The 24,938-nt window shown below is 36.2% G+C and overlaps 2 protein-coding genes across 3 annotated transcripts in view; both read right to left on the reverse strand.

Annotated features, from left to right (window-relative positions):
- Positions 1-802: 802 nt before the first annotated feature.
- Positions 803-8,201, reverse strand: swi5 (SWI5 homologous recombination repair protein). Its single transcript, XM_051120907.1, has 5 exons — positions 7,948-8,201; positions 7,818-7,872; positions 7,303-7,412; positions 3,209-3,303; positions 803-2,807 (listed from the first exon to the last, which is right to left on the reverse strand). Exons 1-5 carry the CDS (start codon positions 8,043-8,045, stop codon positions 2,743-2,745), a joined length of 423 nt encoding a protein of 140 aa, XP_050976864.1. The 5' UTR covers positions 8,046-8,201; the 3' UTR covers positions 803-2,742.
- Positions 8,202-17,112: 8,911 nt separating this feature from the next.
- The window catches only part of fam163ba (family with sequence similarity 163 member B, genome duplicate a), a 32,367-nt gene continuing 24,541 nt past the window's right edge, over positions 17,113-24,938 (reverse strand). For both annotated transcript variants that reach the window (XM_051120904.1, XM_051120903.1), the window contains exons 2-3: positions 20,718-20,833; positions 17,113-19,073 (exon numbers count right to left, since the gene is read on the reverse strand). In XM_051120904.1, coding sequence (XP_050976861.1) covers positions 18,609-19,073; positions 20,718-20,810 — 558 coding nt within the window. In that variant the 5' untranslated portion in view covers positions 20,811-20,833 and the 3' untranslated portion in view covers positions 17,113-18,608. The remainder of the gene's footprint in view (positions 19,074-20,717; positions 20,834-24,938) is intronic.

Below are 24,938 nucleotides of genomic sequence, written 5' to 3' on the forward strand. Positions count from 1 at the left end.
CCTGGAGTGGGGATGTCACGACTGAATGGAGCGAAAGGCGCCGTGCCTGGAGATGACAAGCCCCAAGGAACACAGGGTGCCTTGTCATCGTTGAGTGCCCAACACATCCTGGTCTGCAGTTTCAGCATCTGGCCGTAGTGCTGTAAGATAACCAAGAGGAGGCGAAAGTGCTCTTACTGACCATGTAGTGACTCTCTGTCAGATGACAGACGGTCGGAATGGGGCCAGATCCACCTCTCATCCTCGGGTCGAGAGTTGATCTGGGTAGGTCAGTTGGCCTGCCTCCTCTGGGTTAATTATCTGAGGAACACTTAGAAACCTATGGAGAGTTCTAGCTAACCTACTGACGAGTGTCGCCGAATAGACCGACCTGGGAAATGGGGGTTTGAGAAAGCGGACTTCTTAGCTTTCTGCATTTCTGCCAGGTTGAGCCACAGGTGCTCTTGGACCAACAAAGTGGACAGAGACAGACTATCAAATTCATCTGGAAGCTCGACTGAGGGACGCGAGGAGCAAGAGGTCTGTGGAGTTTTCACCCGGCAGAACTTGCTATTGCTCCCCATCGACACACATCGCAGCAGCCTCGTACCTGGAAGTAGAAGGACCGGAACAGGAAGCAGTCGAGGTGAGCCGTGGCTTCACATAAAAGAACACGACTCATGAGCAGAGCATGCCCATGGTCATGTTCTCGCAAGCACGGACATTTGTCATTCAGGAACACTGAATTACTTAGCTGTTACAATAGAATGCCAATACTTAAAATAGGAAATTTAAAAAAAAGAGAAGATACTAAAGTACATCATACATTGTTTTTTTTTTTTTAAGTCCATAGTCATTTAAAAGTCTACACATATAGGCAACAGGTGATCTCCTGTATTTTTCTGTTCGACACCTGGGGATTGTCAGTTTATCTGAGTTCCTTGTCTGGCGTCCGGTCAACTGCTCCCTGTGTGGTGGTAGCCAGTCTCTAAAGCTAGACTTGTGTAACTTTCTAGCAAAATCAAGACACAGTTGGACTCGTCTCTCTGCTAGTGGACACAATCCAAGAAGGGAGAGGGTGTCGGGATATCCTTGGTAACTTTGACTCAGTATGATTTTACAGACTCGCTTCTGCACACATTCCAACAATTTAACTTGATCATTAGTCAATGAACTGTGCCAAACAGGAACGGCGTACTCTAACACAGGGCGTACATACCCTGTATAGATGCTAACCAGTTCTTGATCTCAAACGTCAAGTTTGGGGAGATAAGCCACAACCAGAAAGGCACGGAAGGAAAGGCATAGTTATCAATACACAATCCCAACCGCGCCAGCTCTTTTAGAGAAATTACTCTTTTAGGAGGAAGATTTGCTCTTCAAGATCGCTGTTGAAGCACCCAGGGGAACTCTCACAACACTTATCTATGTTTGAGAAGGGAGCGACCGCTGCTTGTGCCATAGATCCAACGATGAAGAGGTGAATGATGCTGTTTCTCACAGAGAGACGCTGCATTCGGCTCCGAAGAATAAAACAAGTGAGCAGATGCCACGCTGGCCTATTTATACCCGGATGTCCGGGGCGTGGCCAGCTATGCAACTTCTGCACACCCAATTTCATTGGCCTTTTCTCAGTGTTGTCAGAGGTGTTTGGACTCCTAGTGTCGTACACTCGACACAACGTCAATTTCTCATTAAACGCTCATTGTATAACTATTTACACTGATCCAAACCTTTATGACTGACAGCGAAACTGCGAAAAACATTCATACTGCTCTTTTCTATACAATGCAAATGGCTGTGTTAGTCTAAACAGTTGTGTGAATATTCTTCCCCAAAAAAAGTTTAATCTAATCTCATTTTGGGATTCAGTAAGAATGTGAGTCATGTTTTGAAACAACATTTAGGTTAGTAAATGATGACAGCAATGTAACAAATCTTTTAATTCACCAAATTTGGATGACAAGTTCATGGGCGTAGGCACATTTTTCAATCTGTCTCATGAACAATAACACCTTGCTTTAGGCACAAACACAATGTGAGGAAAAACGTGCACAGTGCAGGAGCTGAGATAAACTTTGAGGCAATTCTTCTCAAAATGTTGACAGAAGCCTTTCCATTTCTTTGAAGGTTTATATGTATCATGGAACCAGAGTTAAAGGAATAGTGCAGCCAAAAATTCCTCAAAATCTCACATTAAAATCCACCCAGATATTTGTTTAGAACTCTTTTGGATTGTTTTCACTTGTATACTGTTCTTGATCTGTGCATATTTCTCCCCTGATTCACACAACTTTTTCACTGGAGAAAGCAATATTATTATCTGGAAGCAACAGTTTGAAGTTTTGTTTCTTACAAACATGCAGTTTTTCTCTTCACAAGTTGTTATCTTGTGGACTGGAGTGGAGTGGATTACTTGTGGATTATTGTGATGTTTTTTATGAGCTGTTTGGACTCATTTTGACGGCACCCATTCACCGCAGAGGACCCATTGGTGAGAAGTAACGTAATACTAAATTTCTCCTAATCTGTTCTGATGAAGAAACAAACTAATCTACATCTTTGATGTCCTGAGGGTGAGTACATTTTCAGAAAATTATCACATTTAGCTGAACTATTCCTTTAAGCATCCTAATTCCGCTGATCCATAATTTCTCACATCCACCACAACTGCATGTAGAAAACAACCTGTTGTATTTGCTACAAATACAAGGATAATATACAAGGCCTTCCAGTTACTTGATCTCCTCTTGAGAAGCTCAGTCAGTCGTCCAACTCGAGGCCGAAGTGACTGTACAAGTCTCGTGTGGTCACTCCACGCAGACCGGCTGAGAGAGACACAGAGAGACAGTTGTCTTGTCAATGATCACATGGGGGAAAATGACGTGGCACAGACCCCCTCTGGCCCTCAGACCAGCTGAAGTCACAGCGAGGCCAGAGCGGGCAAGAAACTCAGCATGCTGGGAGTCTGAAAAGGTCCATTATATTACAGAAAGTGGCGATAATACCAGAGGATGCCATTATCATAATCCTGACACTAGAGAGAAATGCCAAGCGTATGGAAACTGTAACCCACTTATAAGAGTGGGATGGGAGACATGCGTGTTTATGGAGAGGAGATAAACAATTAACATGGTCTGAAATGTGAAAGATTTTATGTTGTTATCAGACCAGCATGAATCATTGTTGAATTCGCTATTTAACACATGATTGTTTCATAAGGTTTTACCTAATCTGCCCAGCAGAGTTTGTCCGATGTCTTTGATGTCATTGTATTCGTGCAGCAGGTCGATGTGTTGATCCAGCTCTTGTACAACAAATCCTCTACAAACACAAGAACAGAGTAACACAAGCTCAGTTTATTCTGACAATAAATCACAATGAAGCACTTTCTTTTTTTAGCTAGTATAACAATGCAATTAACAACAATGAACCAGATAATTTTAGATGCATTCTTTTAATTAAGGAATAGTTTCTGTCACACAAAATGACTGTGTTACTTAAATTATTACTTTATTTAAAGTGTATTTTAAGATACTTTAACCCTGTAAAGCCTGATATATGAAATAATATTCACAAAAATCAACATTTTTGAAATGCAACGGTTTATTCAACACTAAAAATATATATAAAAAGTCATACTTTTACAGGGCTCTACAGTGCGACCATTTCAGTCGCATTTGTGACTGAAAACTACTGCGTGGCACTTTGAAAACATATTTAGGAGCACCAGTGCGACTGACCCGGTCAGCATATTTGTGTTTTTGCTGAGGGGAGCTTCAAAGGTTTCTACGTGTTTTTGCAACGCTAAGTAATGTATCACAGGCATATCTCACAAATCCTTTCATAAACAAAGTGTAGAGTGAGTGTAAATAAGCTAGAGAGTTTTGTTGATTATAATAAAACTTTGTGAGATCACGATTAACTAAGATGAGTGACAGGTTTTAATAATTTTACAAAATAAAGGAGTTTGTAAATGAGATATTGATTTGATACAACAGTTAAATAAACAAGAAGTTAATATTAAGTGACTTACATTGTCTGTCTATAACACTATTGCCTGATTTTGCTCTAATTCGTCATCAAAAATAGTTTGAAACAAGTCACAACTGAGCCGCTGCGCATCGCCATTCAAACACAGCGGTGTTTCATTTATGAATGAAAGTGCGTTTTTAAACAAATCTAGTGAGTCAATTATTCAATTACCCATTCATAAAGACAGTCACTTGCTTCATTCCCGAATGAATCAGACGTTCAAATGAATCGAATGAATGATTCAGTAATTAAATCAGTGACTTGCCGCCACCTACTGACAATTTTAGTTTAATTTTAAAGTATCTTTTCCGTTATTTAAATCATTTAATATTTCTATATTCAAAATGTTATATTTAAAACATTAATCTCAACATGAATTTATGAATTTGATTGCACTCATGCCACCTCTGAGCCTCATTAAACTTGAAAATACACCTACTTTTGTGTTCTTGTGTTCTGTAGTACAAATTAATTTTGTTAATTAGTTAAAATAAAGTTGATTTCATTTGATTGGTAACTTATTCTACTTGTTCTTATTCTGTTGTTTTAATTAGAAATATTAAAAAACTTGTAAAATATAATTAAAAAAACTGACATAAAAGATGACATACTTTTAAAAAAGGTAAAAACAAAATTCCCCTGTAATTCACTTTAAGGAGTCAAATATCACCTTGTAATAGGAAGGCTAATTTTTGATCAGATTTTTTGGATTATTGATTAGAAGGTGCTCCTAAAATTTTGACTGTGCTCACAAGTGCTCCTAAAAATAAAAGTAAGTGTAGAGCCCTGCTTTTATGGCTTGTTTAATATCATATAAATGAATATGCAGCTCATTCTCGAGGTAAAAAAAACACCACAATTTTATTCAGAGGCACAAACTGAACAAAAATAGGAATTTTTTTGTTTTGATATTTAAATGGACAAAAAGGGAGATGAAATTCTGATAGCCTACAATGTAAATCAATGAGATTTTTATAACAGTATAGCAGACTGATTGCAAATGCATATAAATATAACATGATTTTTCTAAGAAATTATGTTTGAATAATCAAGTAAACCTAAGCTGCTTCAGTCCAGTAAGAATTTATCTTGAAATATTACAAACAATATAGAAGTTATTCTTTATAAAAAGAATGTTCACTTTATAAATAACAGTAAATATTTCACAACAAAAAGACTGAAGGTAGCTAAAGGTGGACTTTTTTTTTTTTTTTTTTTAGAATAAAAAGCCTTTTACTTGCTAAAAAAACTATGAATAATCAATCAGATGACAGAAGGCACGTAGTGGATTGTGTACAATGAGCTTTTCAACATTTTGAACATGTTAATAATTTGGATGCCTTAAACATTTGCATATTCAATACTGTAGGCATTATAATGGGTTAACAGTGCTATTTTTGATATTTTGAAACTTTACAGTCTGAGTTCAATTTCACTGCGTGGAAAAAAGTGACCAAGATATTCTTTAAAACATATTTGGTGTCCCACAAAAAACAAAAAAAACAAAAAAAAACAAAAAACTTTTGGAACGACATGAGGGAGAATAAATGATGACAAAATATTAATGTATGGGTGAATTCTTCCTTTTAAAATGTTGCATATGACTTTTTTTTTAAGAGTGAGTAAATGACAGAATATTTATTTTCTTTGCATAACTATTCCTTTAATAATAATAGTCACTGACATTGAGCACATTCCACTTGCTTTGCTACATCAGTTTTGTACATCTTCATGTGGAAAGTTGGAGCTCTCTATGTCACTTTAAACAACGTCTCAATTTTTGGTCAGTTGCTTTGTCCAAAACAGTAGAATTCTGGACAGAAATAAAATGTCTTATCTCGGCTTAGTGTTTTTTTGAGCAACTTATATTTATGTTAAACAAACCCCAAGACAAACCTCTGATCAAGCAGAAGGGCAAAGATCTACGGTTACGTCAACCCTGTGCTTCTTGATATTTTCCAGCGGTCTGCTTTGAACGTGTCACGCGAACCGTACATGGTAACACAGTATTTTTTTTTTTTTTTTTTGCATAAGACTTCTAAAATGCTAATCTCACCTTAAACTGAAAAAAAAGATTTCTGAAGCTAATATTCTATACCAGGGGTTCTCAATTCTGGTCTGCGAAATTCATTTTTCTGCAGAGTTTAGCTCCAACCTTGATCAAACTTACCTGCCTGTAACTTTCTAGTGATCCTAAATACCTTGATTAAAGGAGAAGTCCACTTCCGGAGCAACAATCTACAAATAATTTACTCACCCACTTGTCATCCACAATGTTCATGTCTTTCTTTCTTCAGTCGTAAAGAAATCATGTTTTTTGAGGAAAACATTTCAGCATTTGTCTCCATATAATGGACTGATATGGTGCCCCGATTTTGAACTTCCAAAATGCAGTTTAAAGGCGGCTTCAAACGATCCCAAATGTGGTTGTAAATGATCCCAGACGAGGAAGAAGGGTCTTATCTAGCGAAACGTTTGGTTATTTACATAAAAAAGTACAATTTAAATACTTTTTATTCTCAAACGCTCGTCTTGCCTTGCAGTACTTGAACTCTGTGTATTCTGACTCAAGACAGTTAGGGTATGTCGAAAAACTCAGACCGTATTTTCTCCCTCAACTTCAAAAATCATTTCAAAATCATCCTACATCACTGCAGAAGTACCAACCCAGTCTATGCAAAGTAAACATGCAAAGAAGATCAAACACCCTTAACAAAAAAGGTAAAACAGTGATATAGGACGATTTCGAAGTTAAGGGAGAACCCTAACTGTCATGAACCAGAGCAAAAACAGTCCAGGCAGAGTAAGACAAGACGAGTGTTTGACATTAAAAAGTATATAAATTGTATTATTTTTATTAAAATAACCGATCGTTATGCTAGATAAGACCATTCTTCCTCGGCTGGGACCGTTTGCAACCGCATTTGGGATCGTTTGAAACCGCATTTAAACTGCATTTTGGAAGTTCAAAATTGGGGCACCACTGAAGTCCATTATATGGAGAAAAATGCTGAAATGCTTTCCTCAAAAAACATAATTTCTCTATGACTGAAGAAAGAAAGACATGAACATTGTGGATGACAAGGGGGTGAGTAAATTATTTGTAAATTGTTGTTCTGGAAGTGGACTTCAAGACCTCCTTGGGTCTGATTAGGGTTAGAACTGAAATCTGCAGGAAAATGGATCTTGCGGGCCAGAGTTAAGTACCCCTGTTCTATACTATCATCAATATGAGCATAAAACAACATATTGTATCTCTTTTCTCCACCTTAACTACGTAGTACCTACTCTTTTTCCAACAAGGCAATCTCTGAATCCAGCCGATCAAGTGTTTTCTTGAGTTCTTTGACTTCTTCTTCAGGACACACTGGAGATTTCACCACATTGGGCTTCTGAACCTATGACAGACCAAAGATAATTTACCACATGTGCATATAAACCTTAATTCTCACATCTGATGTCTGTCCCCTGGTGAAAAAAACAGCATATGCTGGTAGGTATGTTTTGATGCTGGTTTAAGCTGGTCCTTGACCAGCAACATGACCAGCAAAAACCAGCAAAGGACCAGCTTAAACCAGCATCAAAACCTACCTAACCAGCATATGTTGGTTTTTTCACCAGGGTTATCAGTTATGTTAATCAGCAAGTATCATGCATGTTTTGTAGTTATCAAATTCCCATGAACATTGCTTCCAGGTCTATTCACCATGTCACAGACTACTACTCTGGTAACATCACTTAAGGTTAGTATGACTACAACAGTCCTGTGAATACATGCGATTCAATTAAAATACTTTACGTACTGGAGATTTAAAACCTGAATTGACGCTCCTGGCGTTACATCTGGAATCTGAAGGCCTGTATGAAATAAACAAACGTTGTTTTCATGTAAAAAAAACTGTATTAAACGTTTGCAGACTTGTATTTGTTTACCTTCTTCTTAAAGACACGCCCCCTTGTCGTGGCGTAACTTTGACGTGGGCATCATCAACGACGGATTTGGGGTTCATTTCTAGCTCCGTCTCATTCATATCTTCCGAAATTCACGTTAAATGTTCAAACGCTTAGAGATTATAGGATTTTAATGAGCAAACAACTGATTTACGCGAGTTGTGAGCGTATAACGAGACACACTTAAGCCTGTAAAAACTCTCGTGTAGTTTCTGATAAATAAATTCCCGCCTTGATGCGTCATGATACGCGATCGCTCTGATTGGCTCCCTCAGGTTCGAACATTTCTATTGGTCCATTGATGCACTTCCGGTGCACGGCATTAGCCATTGTACTCACAGTACAGTACGGAAACAAATGTTATTTATTAAAATTAATTTTACAATTGTTTTTTTTTTCAGTTGTATTTACACTAAGTCACTTTGGTTTCTAATTTGATTCATTATTTTAAAATATTTTCAGCAGATTATTCAAATGAATGACAACACGACTGAAATTCTTATTGTTTTTGGGAAAATTCACATGCATAAAGTAATGTATATTAAACTGTGAACGTTACTGTTTTAAAAATAACTAAATACATTTTCTTTTGTTTCAAATCAATAGAAATTATCAATGAGTAATGCAGTCATAAAGTAGTTTCATATTTTGTCGTTAGATGGCGGCATTTCACAACATGTGCAAAACATGTACGATGGGATATTAGGTGAAGATTAATATTTAACATTTCCCAGTAGGAATGAGGTTATTAGATCATCAACGTTTTAGAGATTAAACCACAAAAACATGGTTCATAAAGAACAGAGATATAGTAAAACACTGTATATAAGAACCAAAAAATGTATTAGTACTGAATCACTAGTGAGTAAAGTAATGAGAATTGATTATGGGATGTCAAGTGAGTGACAGTCATCTTAAATTTATGAAAATGCGTCATTAATGGACCAAACATATTTCTGAAAATGCTTTGCTTGCATTTATGCTCATTTAGCTGAATTTTATCCAAAGAAAATTAAGGATGAAATGTAGCATAGTAGTGTTTTGTAGTATAGCTGTATTTTAATACATGTTAAAAACATCACAAACTGAAAGAACTTTTAAAGAAAGCATCACTTTATAAGTATGCATAAGAAAAAGTGGGGTCTATTAATTAGTATTTGTAAAGTGATGGTGACATGACCTCCACGGCCCTCATCAGACTGACTCCTACTCTTTCTAAATCACTGCACACAATTAAAATGTGCTTTAATTTGATTAACAAACTGTATAATGTGGAAGGACAGTATCTTACTCAGCACAGCTGAAGGGGAAAGTAACCTTCGGACAAGGAACAAAATAATGGACAAAATCACATAATCACTATGTAAGGTGTTGCTATGTGGATGCTAGGTGTTTTGAGTGTCTTCAGAACAGCTTGACACGATGTAATGCTGTAATAAGTATCTGAAATGTGTGTAGTGAGTAAGATATTACACGCTTCTGTGAGAAGACTTGAGGAACGAGGAGGTGGAAATCTACTTTGTGCTCCAGAGCTCCTCTGACGTTTAGATGTAGTTATCAGGGAAGCTGTTAAACTTTATCACCTCTGCCAGTGTGTTTCAGAGTTTCTGCTGCACATAAAAACTAGTACATCAAACTTCATCTGTGGCTAGTACATGTCTGAAGGGATGCGTTTATGATTATCAAGAGGGCCTAATATTGCATTATAAGATTTACATACCCTTGATTCTTAATACTGCTTAAGTCGCTTACTTGTCCTTAAGAGTTAAACTGCCCACTGTTCTTCAGAAAAATCATTCAGGTCCCACAAATTCTTTGGTTTCTTAGCATTTTGTGTGTATTTAAACCCTTTCCAACAATGACTGTATGATTTTGAGATCCATCTTTTCACACTGAGGACAACTGAGGGACTCATATGCAACTATTACAGAAGGTTCAATCTCTCATGATGCTCCAGAAGGAAACACAATGCATTAAGAGCCGGGGGTGAAAACTTTCGGAATTTGAAGATCAGGATAAATTTAACTTATTTTGTCTTCTGGGAAACATGTAAGTATCTTCTGTATCTTCTGAAGGGCAGTGCTAATTGAAAAAAATATGATATTTAGGCAAAAAAAAGAAAAATGTACACATCTTCATTGTGTTCAAAAGTTTTCACCCCCCGGCTCTTAATGCATTGTTTTTTTCTTCTGGAGCATCAGTGAGTGTTTGAACCTTCTGTAATTGTTGCATATGAGTCCCTCAGTTGTCCTCAGTGTGAAAAGATGGATCTTAAAATCATACAGTCATTATTGGAAAGGGTTCAGATACATAAAAATGCTGAAAAAAACGAAGAATTTGTGGGACCTAAAGGATTTTTGGTAACACTTTAGAATACGGGTGCACAAATATATATTAATTCATGCTTAACTAACGCAGAGATAATCACGAGTTAATATACAACTCATGAAGAACTAAATCATTTATTAATAATTACTTAGCAAATGAACATTCTATATGATTCATACATTAAGTAATCAATAAATTGTTATTAGTTAGATGTGTCATAATGTATTAATTACCTAATAACTTATTTTATTAACTAATAGTGTAAATTCATGTGTTAATTACCACAATGGGTTAAAGCCACACATTTCATCTTCCAGTTTTCTGCTTTAATTAATCATTAGCTAATGATTTGCAAAGATATCATTATGTTAATGTAATATGTAATTGTGGTTATGGATTTAGAATTAGTTAGTTAGTCATGTGCCTCAACAAGTAAAGTCATAACATAATGATATCTTTGCAATTGCATGGCTCCAACTCATTGAGGCACATGACTAACTGACTATATCCATAACCACAATGACATATGACTTAACAATTAGTTAATAGTTCTGTGCCTCAAAGTAAAGTCACAACATAATGATACATTTGCAAATCATTAGCTAATGAGTATTTAAAGCAGACAACTGGAAGTTGAAGTACATAGCTTTGACCACTGTGGTAATTAACATATGAATTTACATCATTAGTTAATAAAATAAGTTATTAGGGAATTAATACATTATGACACATTTAACTAATATCAATTTATTGATTACTTAATCTATGAATCACATAGAATGTTCATTAGTTGCTGATGTAGTTTAGTAGTTGTTATAGTCATTAATAAATGTTTTAGTTCTTCATGAATTATACATTAACTTGTGATTATCTGTGCATTAATTAAGCATGAGTTAATGTATATTTGTGCACACGTATTGTAAAGTGTTACCGGATTTTTCTAAGAATCAAGTGTATGTAAACTTTTGAACAGGGTCATTTTTATAAATTCAACTACTATTTTCTCTTGTGAACTATGTAAATGTCATTTATGTGAAATATCTTATTCAGCTCAGTACTGAAAAAAAAAACATGCATTTTGTATGATCCCTCTTTTTTTTTGTTAAAATAATTAACATTTTGCAGATTTTGCAAGTTGTATGTGTATGAATTTTCCAACACTAGTTTATGATGTAACTTTTATGATGTATAGTTTCTGATGTAACCACATGCAACTAAGCAAAATACTTACTTTTACTGTGTGCTGCAGATTTGTCTTGCTCATGGCTGTTTGAGACAAACTGAGTCAGCATTCACTGGACACATCTGTGTAATATCTGTTGAAAATCCTGTGAGCTTATGGCCATTTCAAGAGCTGTCTGCCTATGGCTGAATGAGCAGTGTCAAAGGAAGAAGGCTTTAAATAAATAAATAAGAGGCAAAGGACAAATTAGTCCATTCGGCCGGGACTCCTGAGCCATGTTTATTTATTCTCTCTCTACACAAAGAGCTGGAGGAGAGTGAGCGAGTGAGTGAGTGGGTAGGATGAAAAAATCCTCCTCTCTTCCTCCAGATTTAAACTAACAACCCTGCGGTGGCTCTTCACATCTTACACCAAACAAATAATACATTTTATTTGCATGAATTGCAAAAACTGATTGATAAGACCAGCTTAGACAAGCAGGAAAGGTGGTTTAATGCTGGTTAGTGATGGTTTGGTGCTGGTATAAGCCTAGTCATAGCTGACTATAAAGAAGACTGGCTGGTTAATGTAGTTCTGTCAGGACCAATATCATCAAAGATACAGATATATACAGATATCATTAATATTCAATAATTCAATGTACTCATTATAAAAATGAGTCTGATTCAGAGGAGAATCAGAGGCCGAATCTGAAGCCGAAATATATCCTGATTGTCTTCAGAATCCAGTGCCTCATATGAAAAATGTATAGATGTGGACAGACATTTGCATGTGTATTTGCATTTCATCATGTTTGTAATTCATACAGCCGCCCACCTCTAAAATGCATCTACCATCTCTTCCCTCGTGTCACTGTCAGAGACTGTAAAACACATGTCCGGTACATGTCGGCTCTGTGAGGAGCTGAGGGAATGGAGAGAGGCCGAGAGATCATTGACAGAGAGAATGAGGTTCATCTCGGGGAGAGATAACTCAAGGCATGTCATAAAACATCAATACTCCTCTAGTGGTCCGGCCAGAACAGCTGCATGCTGGGAAACGTTGCAGCCTTAAATAATTCAGCACAGGAGAAAACTCCTTCATTTTACTAAAAAATCATATTTGAGTTTTAAATAATCGAAACATACCCACTGTTATAAAATAACGAATGTATGTGTTATTAATTGTAATACGGTGTCTTTATTAAGTATTTACACCCCTTCATTTTTTCCAAACTGTGTGATTATTATTATTAACTAAATTATTATTAATTAAATTGGCTTGAAATAGCCAAATTACTGATCTACTATTTAAACTTCTTCTTCTTTTTCTTCTGAGAAAAGTTCGCAATGTATCTACAAACAGATAAAACCTTTAGACATTTCTAATTAATTGGACATAAGATTTTCGTTAAACAGATGACCAAAACTATGAAATGTCCCATAGGCTTTCATTAAGGGAGTCAAAACTTTTGTACAGTACAGCTAATATAGTGTTTAATTTGCCTATCACTAGCAAAGCTCAGTGGCTATCCTAGGACAACATGCTAATCATGCTAACATGTTAAAAACATGAGAGCAACATGCAAATTATGTTAAAAATATGCTAAGAACGTGTTAATCATGCTAGCAACGTGCTAATAATTCTAGATGCTAGCAACATGCTAATCATGCAAGAAGCATGTTAACAACATACCAATCATGCTATAGACATGCTAACAATATGCTAATCATGATAAAAAACATGCTAACAAAATGCAAATATTTTCATGTTAAAAACATGTTAATCATGCTAGAAAAATATAATCATGCTAAAAATGTTAATTCATGCTAACAAAATGATAACATGTTAATCATGGTAAAAACATGCTAGCAACATGCTAGCAATGTGCTAATTATGTTAGAAACATGTTAATCATGTTAAAAACATGCTAACAAAATGATAACCCTGGTGAAAAAAAACAGCATATGCTGGTAGGTATGTTTTGATGCTGGGATGCTGGTTAGGTAGGTTTTGGTGCTGGTTTAAGCTGGTCCTTAGCTGGTTTATGCTGGTCCTTGACCAGCAACATGACCAGCATAAACCAGCAAAGGACCATCTTAAACCAGCAAAGGACCAGCATAAACCAGCACCAAAACATACCTACCAGCATATGTTGTTTTTTTCACCAGGAAACATGTTAATCATGGTAAAAACATGCTAGCAACATGCTAATCATACTAGCAGTGTGCTAATTATGTTAGAAACATGCTAAAACATGTTAAAATGTTATGCTGATCATGCCAGCAACATGCTAATAATGCTATAAACATGCTAGCGACATGCTAATCATGTTATCAAAATGCTGATCATGCAAGAAACTTGCTAGCAACATGTTAACAACATGTTAATCATGCTATCAATGTGGTAATTGTGTCACAAACATGTTGACAGCATGCTATTTATGTTAAAATCATGCTAGCCACATGTTAAATCATGTTAGCAATGTGCTTAATCATGCTAGCAACATGCTAGTTGTGTTAAGAACATGATGGCAACATGCTATACATGTTAAAAACATGCTAGCAATATGCTAACAACATGATAATTATGCTAGAAACATGTTAAAAACATGCAAATAATGCTAGTAACATGCTAATAATGTCAAAAACATGCCAGTAAGATGATAACATGTTAATCATGTTAGAAACATGCTAAAAAATGTTAACATGCTAATCATATTAAAACATGCAAACGTGCTAATCATGCTCGAAAAATGCTAACAACATGCTAATCATGCCAGCAACCTGTTAATAATGCTATAAACATGCTAGCTTGGTAACATGTTAATCATGCTAGAAACATGCTAGCAACATGCTAGTTGTGTTAAGAACATGCTGGCAACATGCTATTCATGTTAAAACATGCTAGCCACATGTTAAGTTACGTTAGCAATGTGCTAAATCATGCTAGCAATATGCTTTTAACATCTATCTACCTAATCTTCAAGCTTTTACAACTACTTCAAACTTTAAGACTGGGCTTTCTCAAGCCAGTTTCACAAACATTACTCATCTAGTTAGCTATTAATATAATATAATTTGTAAATGTATAAATATTATATATGTCATGGTAGAAACATGCCAACAACATGCTAATTATGTTAAAAACATGCTAACAACATGTTAAATCATGTTAGTCATGTGCTAAATCATGCTAGCAACATGCAGTTAACGTGTCTAAACTTCAAGCTTTTACAACTGCTTCAAACCTTGAAGCTATGCTTTTTCAAGCCAACAGTGATTATATTCATTGTATTATATTCATTTTAGTGGTAGTATTCAGACTCTGCACTATGACACAGCAAAGTTTAGCTCCTCCGTATCACTCCATTATCGCTGAATTGTCTCTTCAACAGGATTGGAGTGTCAAATTTACTTGATTAGACATGATTTAGAAACACACACATCTGTCTAAACTACGTCCTACAAGACAGATACTGCTGCAGTGGCTCTGGCATGTGAAAATCTGTGAGTGCTCCAGCCAACTCTGAAGCACAGTCAACCCACAAGACAGTGGATTGATGTTATCAGATACTTCCAATCCAATCTGACAGAGTGCTCATCCAAAACATGCACAACCACAGTTTCTACAACGCAAACTGCTACGCCGCAAAATGAAAGCAAACATGCATCATCTAAATAACTGTTGCATACATATTAAGCAATAAAATAGTAAGAAATAAATGTTTATATGTAGTTTGTTTCCCCCATGCTATGTGCTAACAAACAGCTAACAGCTTCCATAAGTGTATGACACAGGGGTAGTTGATTGTTTTTAATTGTCATATGCTTCTTACAAACACACATCTTTTTCTCTTCACAAGATGTTAATTGTGATGTTTTTATCAGCTGTTTGGACTCTCATTCTGACGGCACCTGTTCACTGCAGAGGATCCATTGGTGAGCAAGTGATGTAATGCTATTTCTCCAAACCTGATGAAGAAACAAACTCATTTACATCTTGGATGGTAACTAATTAACTAATGTTAACAAACTGAAACTTGTTATGAAGTGTCAGCAATAAAAATCAAGTTTGCTAAAGATCAACTCAGAGTAGTATAAAGTTTGTATTAATTCATGTTAATTAATGTTTCTGTTGCTTACCTGAAGTTCTTAGTGTGTGATGCTGATGGCATATGTTTCATAAAAGACACAGAATTACATTTGCTCAGCCATGTGAAATGTGACTTATCACATGATATATAAAATATGTCAAAGAAAAACATTTGAGGCCAGAGTTGAGGAAAGGTCAGGCTCCCAACCAAATATGGAAAATGCTGACATTTAAATTCACATTGTTAATCTGATTCTATTCATACAGTGCTCAATGTTTTGAAAGTATCATTACTTTAAAATACTGAACCTGCTAACGTTGATAATATGTCATTCGGTTTCATATCAACCAAATTTCAAAAACTTCCCTAGGTCAAATTTTTGATTTTGCAAAAATTTTTTTTTTTTTAATAAAGATAGACATGTATAGTGATGAAAGCCAAATTATTAAATGTCATGGATAAATATTTACAAAGCAATCCACTATTTTGTAGAGGGGGGTCAAAATGGCAATTTTCACCTGAGATTCAGAGGCAAAGTACAGGGGGGTAAAAACGCCTTTAGAAAGATGGCAGCATCATAATGTTATGACCAACATTTGGTTTTCAACCACTGAAAATGTGTAATATTCAACAGCCTCATTAAGATCTCCATATCTCTGGGACTGAATGATCCAGAAAATTAAGATTCCAAAAGAATCTTAAATCATATAGCGATATCTTTAATACTTCTTGAGTTACAGGCATGCAGACTTCAGAAAAAGGATTATTTATGTCATACAGACAGGTATGGTTAATGCAGTTGTCTTGACATTAGTTTTAACATTATTTGTTCTTCAGACATTCCTCTTAAAAAAAAAGGCTCATATTTTTTCAGTTCGACCCACATTTGGTTTTTGACCACTGAAAATATGTACAATTTAACAATTTACCCCTGGAGCCATATTGAAATTCCAATATCTCTGGAACCGAATCACGTAGGGCCTTAAAAATAAAGACGCCAAAAGGAAAATTTGTTAAGACCCAATATCTAAAAGGGCTTTAAAATATATTCAATAACTTTTGAGTTACAGGCATACAAACTTTGGAGTAAAACTTGAAAAGTGCTGTTTGCCCATTTTGAATGGTCACCATTGGCACATAATGCAACAAAGATTGCTGGAGTCAACAGGTTTTACTAATAGAACTACCAATCTCAGCGTAAAAATAACATTATTATGCTACGATCTTTCTTAAGTCATTTTTAACCCCTTGTAATTTGGCTCTGAATCTCAGATGAAAAGTGCCATTTTGACCCCCCTCTACAAAATAGTGGATTACTCAGTAAATATTCATTTGTGACATTTAATATTTTGGTTTTCATCACTATACATGTCTATTTTTCTTCAGAAAAAATATTAGCAAAAGCAAAAATTTGAGGCTGGGACCTCTTGACACGCTTTGAGTTGAGTTGACACGGTGCTATATGAAAAGTAGACTAGACATCTTGGAATCAGAAATCGAACCAAAATGTTGATGTAGGTTTTATAAATTTAACTTTGTATTCAACTTCAACACATGCCAGAAAGTTTTCAACCAATTTATTATCCACACTGTATTCTTAATTGTATTATCAATTACAGGACCATTTCGGCATCACTTTAGAACATGAAACAATATTATTTATCTATGGCTGAAACAAAAATACTGTGATAAAGCAGTGATGCAAAAACAATTTAGAAATTAATAATAATAATATTAATAATAATAATTAATAATAATAATAATAATACAGTTGGTATTAACAGGCACTGAAACGTGTATGTGCGCACATGAGAGAGACATGAGAGTGTGAGATTTAAATGGGTCCTGATGAGTGAAAGAAGAGCTAGGAGAGAAATCTGAAATCACAACACAACTACATGGTGATCACAGAAAAGTCAAAGTCACCTGCAGGACGGTAGAGAGAAGAATATCACTGTCAAACAGGCTAGAAACAGAACAAATATTCTTTATAATCACCGTCATTATTAAAAAGAAGAAAGTTGGTTCAACGCCCCACTTGTTTTCACATTAACAATGCAGGAAATAGGCAAACCGATGCCTCTGTAAGCATGAACAGCACAGAAAGAGAGAGAGAGAAAAACCCTTCTGGCAGAAGATGTTCTGTTCATAGTCCAACAAGCAGCGTTTAGAAAGAGCAAATGTAGCCCTTGAAATCAAGAATCCACGGCCCTTGTATCCATCTCACATCCAGGTTTGTAAAATAAAATCAGTGGAAATCTTTATGACGTTAATGCAGGAGAAACAAAAACCTGTACCCTTTTAGATAGGAGAAATGTGAATAAAGAAGAACAAATTATTTAAACATCCAAAACAGAAAAGTTTGTGAAAACATCTATTAATATTTAGAATCGCACACAGTAACTCAGTAACTTTTCAGTAAAAAATAATGCCTCTCATCCCATATGTTACCTCATAATCAAACGCTTACATCATGTTGTTGTCACACTTTGACCCAACAGTTTTATTGCAGCCCACTTAGGGCTTTTCATAAGTTGTACTATATGTGTCAGTTTGCTAAAACAAAGTTGGTGGCTATATCAGTTATTATTCAGCTAAAATGTCTCGAGCTACATGAACAATAGAAAAGTTTCCATTCAGACCGTATATTGAAAAATTCAAGACGTCAGCGTTTCCGTGTTTTGGAGTGTCTTTTGAGAAAAATGTAAGGAAAGCATAAAAATTTTAGCTTTATTTTCTGAATTCTCTTTCCAATTACCAAAAACACAAAACAATGGATTCAGGAGTGAAGCAGATGCGCTGAGGGAGGGAGAGGGTCTCCGAATGTTTGCTCTCACCCCATTTTTGCCTTTATAATTCCCACTTACGAACGAACACACTAGGCTGTCTTCCTAAAAGCTTGTCACTCTGTGAGTTTCCAGAGGACATTGTTGATATTGTTTTTACGCAGACAAGCGCTAGAGTTTTACGAAATGCTGACTTACGTCTTTCAATGAGTACTGAGTCTGTTGCCTGTGTTGACGCAGTTAGCCATTAGCATTGTATAAATCTGGCTGGCTACACGTCAGTGCTAATGCTGCAGCTTCGTGTGAACATTTCCCTCATGGTGACTGAGCGGCTGAGGTTTAGCTTGTGGTAGTTTGGTAGTGGTGTTGGCAGCTGGGTGGGCAGTGGAGTGGGCAGTGGGGTGGGAAGCGGGGCGGGGAGTGCAGTGGGCAGCCCCAAATCCTGTTGATGCACGCTGCGGTAGCTAATGCGTTCACCGCCATTTCGCAGGCCGTCTGGCTGCTGCAGGTAAAACGGCAGGTCGTAATGCGTACAGGACGGACAGTATGTCTGCGAGCGCGTCAGCTTTCGTGTCGGCGGAGGCGTGAAGAGGGCAGGCCCATTGGGGGTGGTTGCCGTTGGGACAGTGGCTGCCAGGATGTTGTGGTTGGAATGCACCGGCGGCATACGAGACGTGACGGCGAAGTCAGGCTCCTCCTCCTCTGACTCCGACTCCTCCTTCTTACAGCAATAGTACTAGAGGGATGTAAAAGAGAGTGCATCAGCTTAGCATTTTAAATATACATAACTGGTCAAGCTTTAGTTTGGGGTCCAGTACTATTCACTAACTATTACATACGACTTTTACCTCAACAAACACACACTCATAAGTTAGTTAGGTAGTTCTTAAGTTTAGGTATGGGTAGGATTAAAGGGACAGTTCATCCAAAAATGAACATTTTGTCATTAATTACTCAAGTACCACTAGTGGTACTCAGGCTCCCACTAGTGGTACGTAGAGGAATCACTAAATTAAATATAAATTAATTTTAAATTGCAATACAATTTAATTTGATCTTTATTTGAGTAAAGTTTTTTTTTTTTTAATTATATATTATTTTATTTAACTTTTAGGTACAACACATTTTGATTTATTTACTCACATTTTAAGTGTTTTATTTACCTGTTTGTAAGCACTGTGCAGTGTTAATGTACAAACTGTGCATTTACAATGTTAAAGTGGCTGACAACAATAAATATTCTCATTAGGAATAAAACTGCCTCACTTTTGAACTGTGCAGAGCTTTAGCTGAATAGTTAGGCCTTCTACGCTACTGTATTTTAATGCTGGTCACCATTGTGGTACATGGAGAGCCAAATTTTTTCTGAGGTGGCACTTGGTACATAAAGTTTTGAGAACCACTGGCTTAGATCATCATCAGATCAGCATTCTGGCAACAAGTTACCAAAAGCTTTTTGATATACCAAATCGTTCTCATAAAGCATGTTAACGTATTTGATGAATTTGATATCTCTGCAACGCTTTAGCGGATTCTGACCAAAACTGGTATGTTTTATAACAAGCATGACCTGAGGGCACATAAGAAGTTTCAGCATCTACTGGTCAAAAAATATAAAAAATTTACATTTTAGTTTATATTTTCTGACCAGTCTAGAACTTAAGTCTGCAAGAAGGTAGCTCTCCAAGAGCAGGGTCTTTACTGAGTAATTAAAGACAGCTTCTAGCTCTTCATTTTACCTCTGTTGTGCCTGGCTCGTTAATTGCTGCTTGCAGCTATATTTGTATTTATAATTAATGAAATTGAATGTTTAATGCCATCGCATTTACTTACTTTGAAATTGAAATACTATACTGTCACTTCTGACCAATTGAATGTGTCCTTGCTGAATAAAAAGTATTAATTCATTTGTAAAAACAAATCTTACTGACCCCAAACTTGTGAACAGTGGTGCATTTCATACAACTTGTAACTAAACTACACCACGAAGAGTAAAAATTCTTGCACAAAAATCCATCTGAATTTCATTTCGTCATAAATTTGGTCATTATTTTCCACTATTAGATATGTCTGAACATGCAACTTTGTCATCCGCCATGGCTGTCAATTTTAGTGCAAACCAGTTGTTTCAGTGTCAAATCAAATGTGTAAAATCTAACAAACCATCTGAAAAACATGATGCGCCCCAACTTTTCAATTCTGACGTGACGTGTTAGTGTTTGTGACAAGCAGTCACTTTCTTTACAGAAAACATGAGATCTAACAGCAACAACAGAAAAACAAGAGCATGTCACCTCTTCCTAAGGAAAGAGGTACTCAAGAGGTACCAAAACACAGCATTATATCCAACAGAGAAAAACACAGAAACAAAAGAGCTCACCTGCAGCCTACAGTAACACAGTACAGCGATAATGCACAGTAAGATTACTGTAGCTAGAATTCCGCCTGTGATTACCACTGTCCCGGCTGTCATTCGAAAGGCTCTCCATCAACACCCTAAAAAAACAGAAACAGAGAAAAAGGCATTAGGTTAACGAGAAATGTCTATATTAAATTGTTTATGACCAAAGGTAACCCTCTATACGACCACTGTGTGTGCGACTGAACTCCATTAGCTTCAATCAAATGTGCCAGAGGAATTTTATGGACATTTCAGCGTGATAAATGTTTCTCTGCACCTACGATTTGAATGCTAAAATCATCACCGTACAGGGATGAATGTGAATGGGCAGAACAAATGGGAGGAAAAGAGACACTAAACACACCCTAGGAGGAATAATGAAGGTCAGAAGAGGACGAAATGACGCAGAGATAACCTTGGACCAAGATGATTGATAAAACAACAACAACAAACAGTCAATATAGAAGGTCAATAAACAAAGTTGTGGATGATGAAGAAAACAACTTAATGCCATCACATTTACTTAATTTTACATTACAACATTTTCGTTCTATTCAGTGTGATTCCTACAGAAATATCAGACTAACAGCAAATACACAAATCAGTTTGCACATTTCACTGTAGGGTGAGAAAATCCTTCAGGAGAAACTCTTGTTTAACATCTTGTTCAAAGAAGTAGTGATGCAAGAGCAGCATTGTGATCGCAATGGCACTCCTGCTACTTCAGATTGAGATCTGTAATATCTCTTTTAGTAGTCTAGATTCCTAAATATTACTCCACCACCAACCAAGAAAGACAGATCAGAGCACAAAGACACAGACATCCTCACTCACAGCAAGCATAGGCACCATTAAGGATTAAAATGAGACTTCCTTTTAAAACACCCACCAGGATCCACAGGAGCCATACTGCAGCAGCCCCAGACCAGTAGGGGGCCCTAAACACTTTACAATAAGGTTCTTTTAGTTAATATTAAACTGGCTTTACATTTATATTTGGAGCTCCTTGGCATCATAAAGATGACCCTATGACTTAGCATTCTGGGGGTGCTCGGACCCAGTCATATAGCCATTACAATTTGGCTCTTCTCAAAGTCATTTAGATCTTTTCGCTTGCCCACTTTTCCCGCTTCCAACACATGAAATCTCTGGTTTTTCAGCATTTTAATGTATCTGAAACCTTTCCAACAATGACTGTATGATTTTGAGATCCATCTTTTCACACTGAGGACAACTCAGGGACTCATATAAAACTATTACAGAAGGTTCAAATGCTCACTGATGCTCCAGAACGAAACACGATGCATTAAGAGCCGGGGGGTGAAAACTTTTGAAAAGAATGAAAATGTGTACATTTTTTTTATTTTACCTAAATATCTTTTTTTTTTATTTAGTACTGCCCTTCAGAAGCTACAGAAGATACTTACATGTTTCCCAGAAGACAAAATAAGTTAAATTTACCCTGATCTTCAAATTCCAAAAGTTTTCACCCCCGGCTCTTAATGCATCGTGTTTCGTTCTGGAGCATCAGTGAGTGTTTGAACCTTTTGTAATAGTTGCATATGAGTCCCTCAGTTGGCCTCAGTTTTGAAAAGATGGATCTGAAAACCCTTGGAAAGGGTTCAAATATACAAAAATGCTGAAAAACCAAAGAATTTGAGGGACCTGAAGGATTTTTCTGAAAAACAGCAGGCAGTTTAACTGTTCAGGACAAACAAGAAACTCATGAACAACTTTCACTAAACAAAAAAACACAGCTGTGGATCATTCAGGTAACAACACAGTATTCTGAATCAAGTGTATGTAAACTTTTGAACTGGGTCATTTTTATAAATTCAGGTAGTATTTTCTCTTGTGGACTATATGTAAATGTATTTTATGTGAAATGTCTTATTCAGGTCAGCACTAAATTAAAAAAATAATATGCATTTTATATGATCCCTCTTATTTTGGTAAAATAATTAACATTTTGCAGGTGTATGTAAACTTTTGACTTCAACTGTATATCCCATCCCTTGAAAGCTGCCATTGTTACAATGCAATCAATGCTTTTCACTTCACCTGTTAGTGGTTTTAATGTTGTGGCTAATCACTGTATGGGATAACAGCTCTAGTTGACCTCAGGTCAACCATCCAGTTTGTTTAGACATGAAAGAGAATGAAAGGAAGCCTTTAGGAGAGATTGCTTAATGAATGGCTGGAAACTGGTGAGGTTAGATGAGTATTAATAGGTAATGCCCTTTCTGTGGTGCAAGGCAAGGTCATTTGACCCAAAGCCTTAGTCAAATGTCACTGTCTTTTGAGAAATTAACATTTAGCCTTACTGAAGCATGCAAAACAACACGTATACATTAACATGTTAAGAGAGCAGTGGAAATGACAGGTTTGGCTTACTGACTATATCTATGTTTCCATCACCCTGTTTTTATATGCATTTTGAAGTATCGCATAAAAACAAGTGATGGAAACAAAAATTGAAAAAAATAAATAAATAATGGGAGATGGAAATGCATTTTGCAAATGAATTTCTTCACACGCACCAAAAAAGTCACATGACTGCGTTACGGGACAGGATAACTTGAATAACTGTAAGACTGATCTCATTGCACAGCATCTGAAATGTGGTCATACAAGGCTGCGTTCCCAAACAGCTGGCATGCACTTCTGAAAGCAATGATTTTGTCTATTATTTTGTCTGCTCTCTCTGAATTAAAAGTAGTTTATTATATGTGAAAATTATTATATTCAGGTGCTTCTGTTACTTTTCTTAGTGATATTTACTGCCAATATTTTAAAAAGGAATTAATACTATTAAAGGAGAAGTCCACTTCCAGAACAACAGTTTACAAATAATTTACTCACCCCCTTGTCATCCAAGATGTTTATGTCTTTCTGTCTTCAGCTGTAAAAAAATTATGGTATTTGAGGAAAACATTTCAGGATTTTTCTTCATATAATGGACTTTATTGGTGCCCCGATTTTGGACTTCAAAAATGTAGTTTAAATGCAGCTTCAAAGGGCTCTAAACGATCCCAGCTGAGGAAGAAGGGTCTTATCTAGCAAAACAATCGGCCATTTTTTTAAAAAAATAAAAATTTGTATACTTTTTAAGCAGAAAAGCTTGTGTAGCACAGGCTCTGGGATGCGCGTTCTTGAACGATTCGTTAATTTTGAACGGATCTTTAATGTGACTTGGAAAGAACGAGTCATCTCGAGGAGTGATTCGTTCAATCGCGCATGTGCAGTTAGGTTCTGTAGTGGAATTAGTTCACCTGTTTTGAGTCTTCAGGTTTTTCGAGTCGTTCGCTCATCTTATGGGGCTGTCACGTGATGAACGAACGACTCAAACCCAAAAACTTGTCAGATAAGAGGTGAGGTGAGCTAATCATAGACTAAAGACCCAGGTAAACAATAAATTAATCTTTTCAGTTTCTTATAGGATTATAGTTTTGTCTTGTTTGTAGTGTGATCAACGTTTGTGTAAGCAGTAGATGTGTTAGGGAAGTAACACGTAACATTTTAAATATATTTTGCTAAAATGAACGAAATGACTCGAAAAAAGATTCATTCAGTTTGCTGAACGAGACTCAAACGTCTGAGTCTGTAAAATGATCCAAACTTCCCATCACTACTACGAATCACGTCTAAGTTCATCATCTGTGTACTCCGGCTCAAAGCGGTAAAGTATTGCGAAAATCTTATTTTCTCCTACAACTTCAGAAACGTCCGACATCGTTATACTTTTTTGTTTGTAAACAGCGTTTGACTTACTTGCATTTTTTTAGTTGTTGCACGTTCGCTTTGTAAACACTGGGTCTGTAGTTCCACCTACGTTCGGCGTGACCTTTCGACATGATTCAATAGTATGTGAACACGCATCCCAGAACCTGTGCTACACGAGCTTTTGTGTTTAAAAAGTATACCGATTTTTATTTTCCAAAAAAATTGACAGATCGTTTCCCTAGATAAGACCCTTCTTTCTCGGCTGGGATCATTTAGAGCCTTTTGAAGCTGCATTTAAACTACATTTTGGAAGTTCAAAATCGGGGGCACAATTGAAGTCCATTATATGAATAAAAATCCTGAAATGTTTTCCTCAAAAACCATAATTTCCTTACGACTGAAGACAGAAAGACATGAACATCTTGGATGAAAAGAGGGTGAGTAGGAAGTGGATTTCTCCTTTAAAATACTATAATT

Source organism: Labeo rohita, chromosome 10, assembly GCF_022985175.1.
Source record: "Labeo rohita strain BAU-BD-2019 chromosome 10, IGBB_LRoh.1.0, whole genome shotgun sequence".
Lineage (NCBI taxonomy): Eukaryota > Metazoa > Chordata > Actinopteri > Cypriniformes > Cyprinidae > Labeo > Labeo rohita.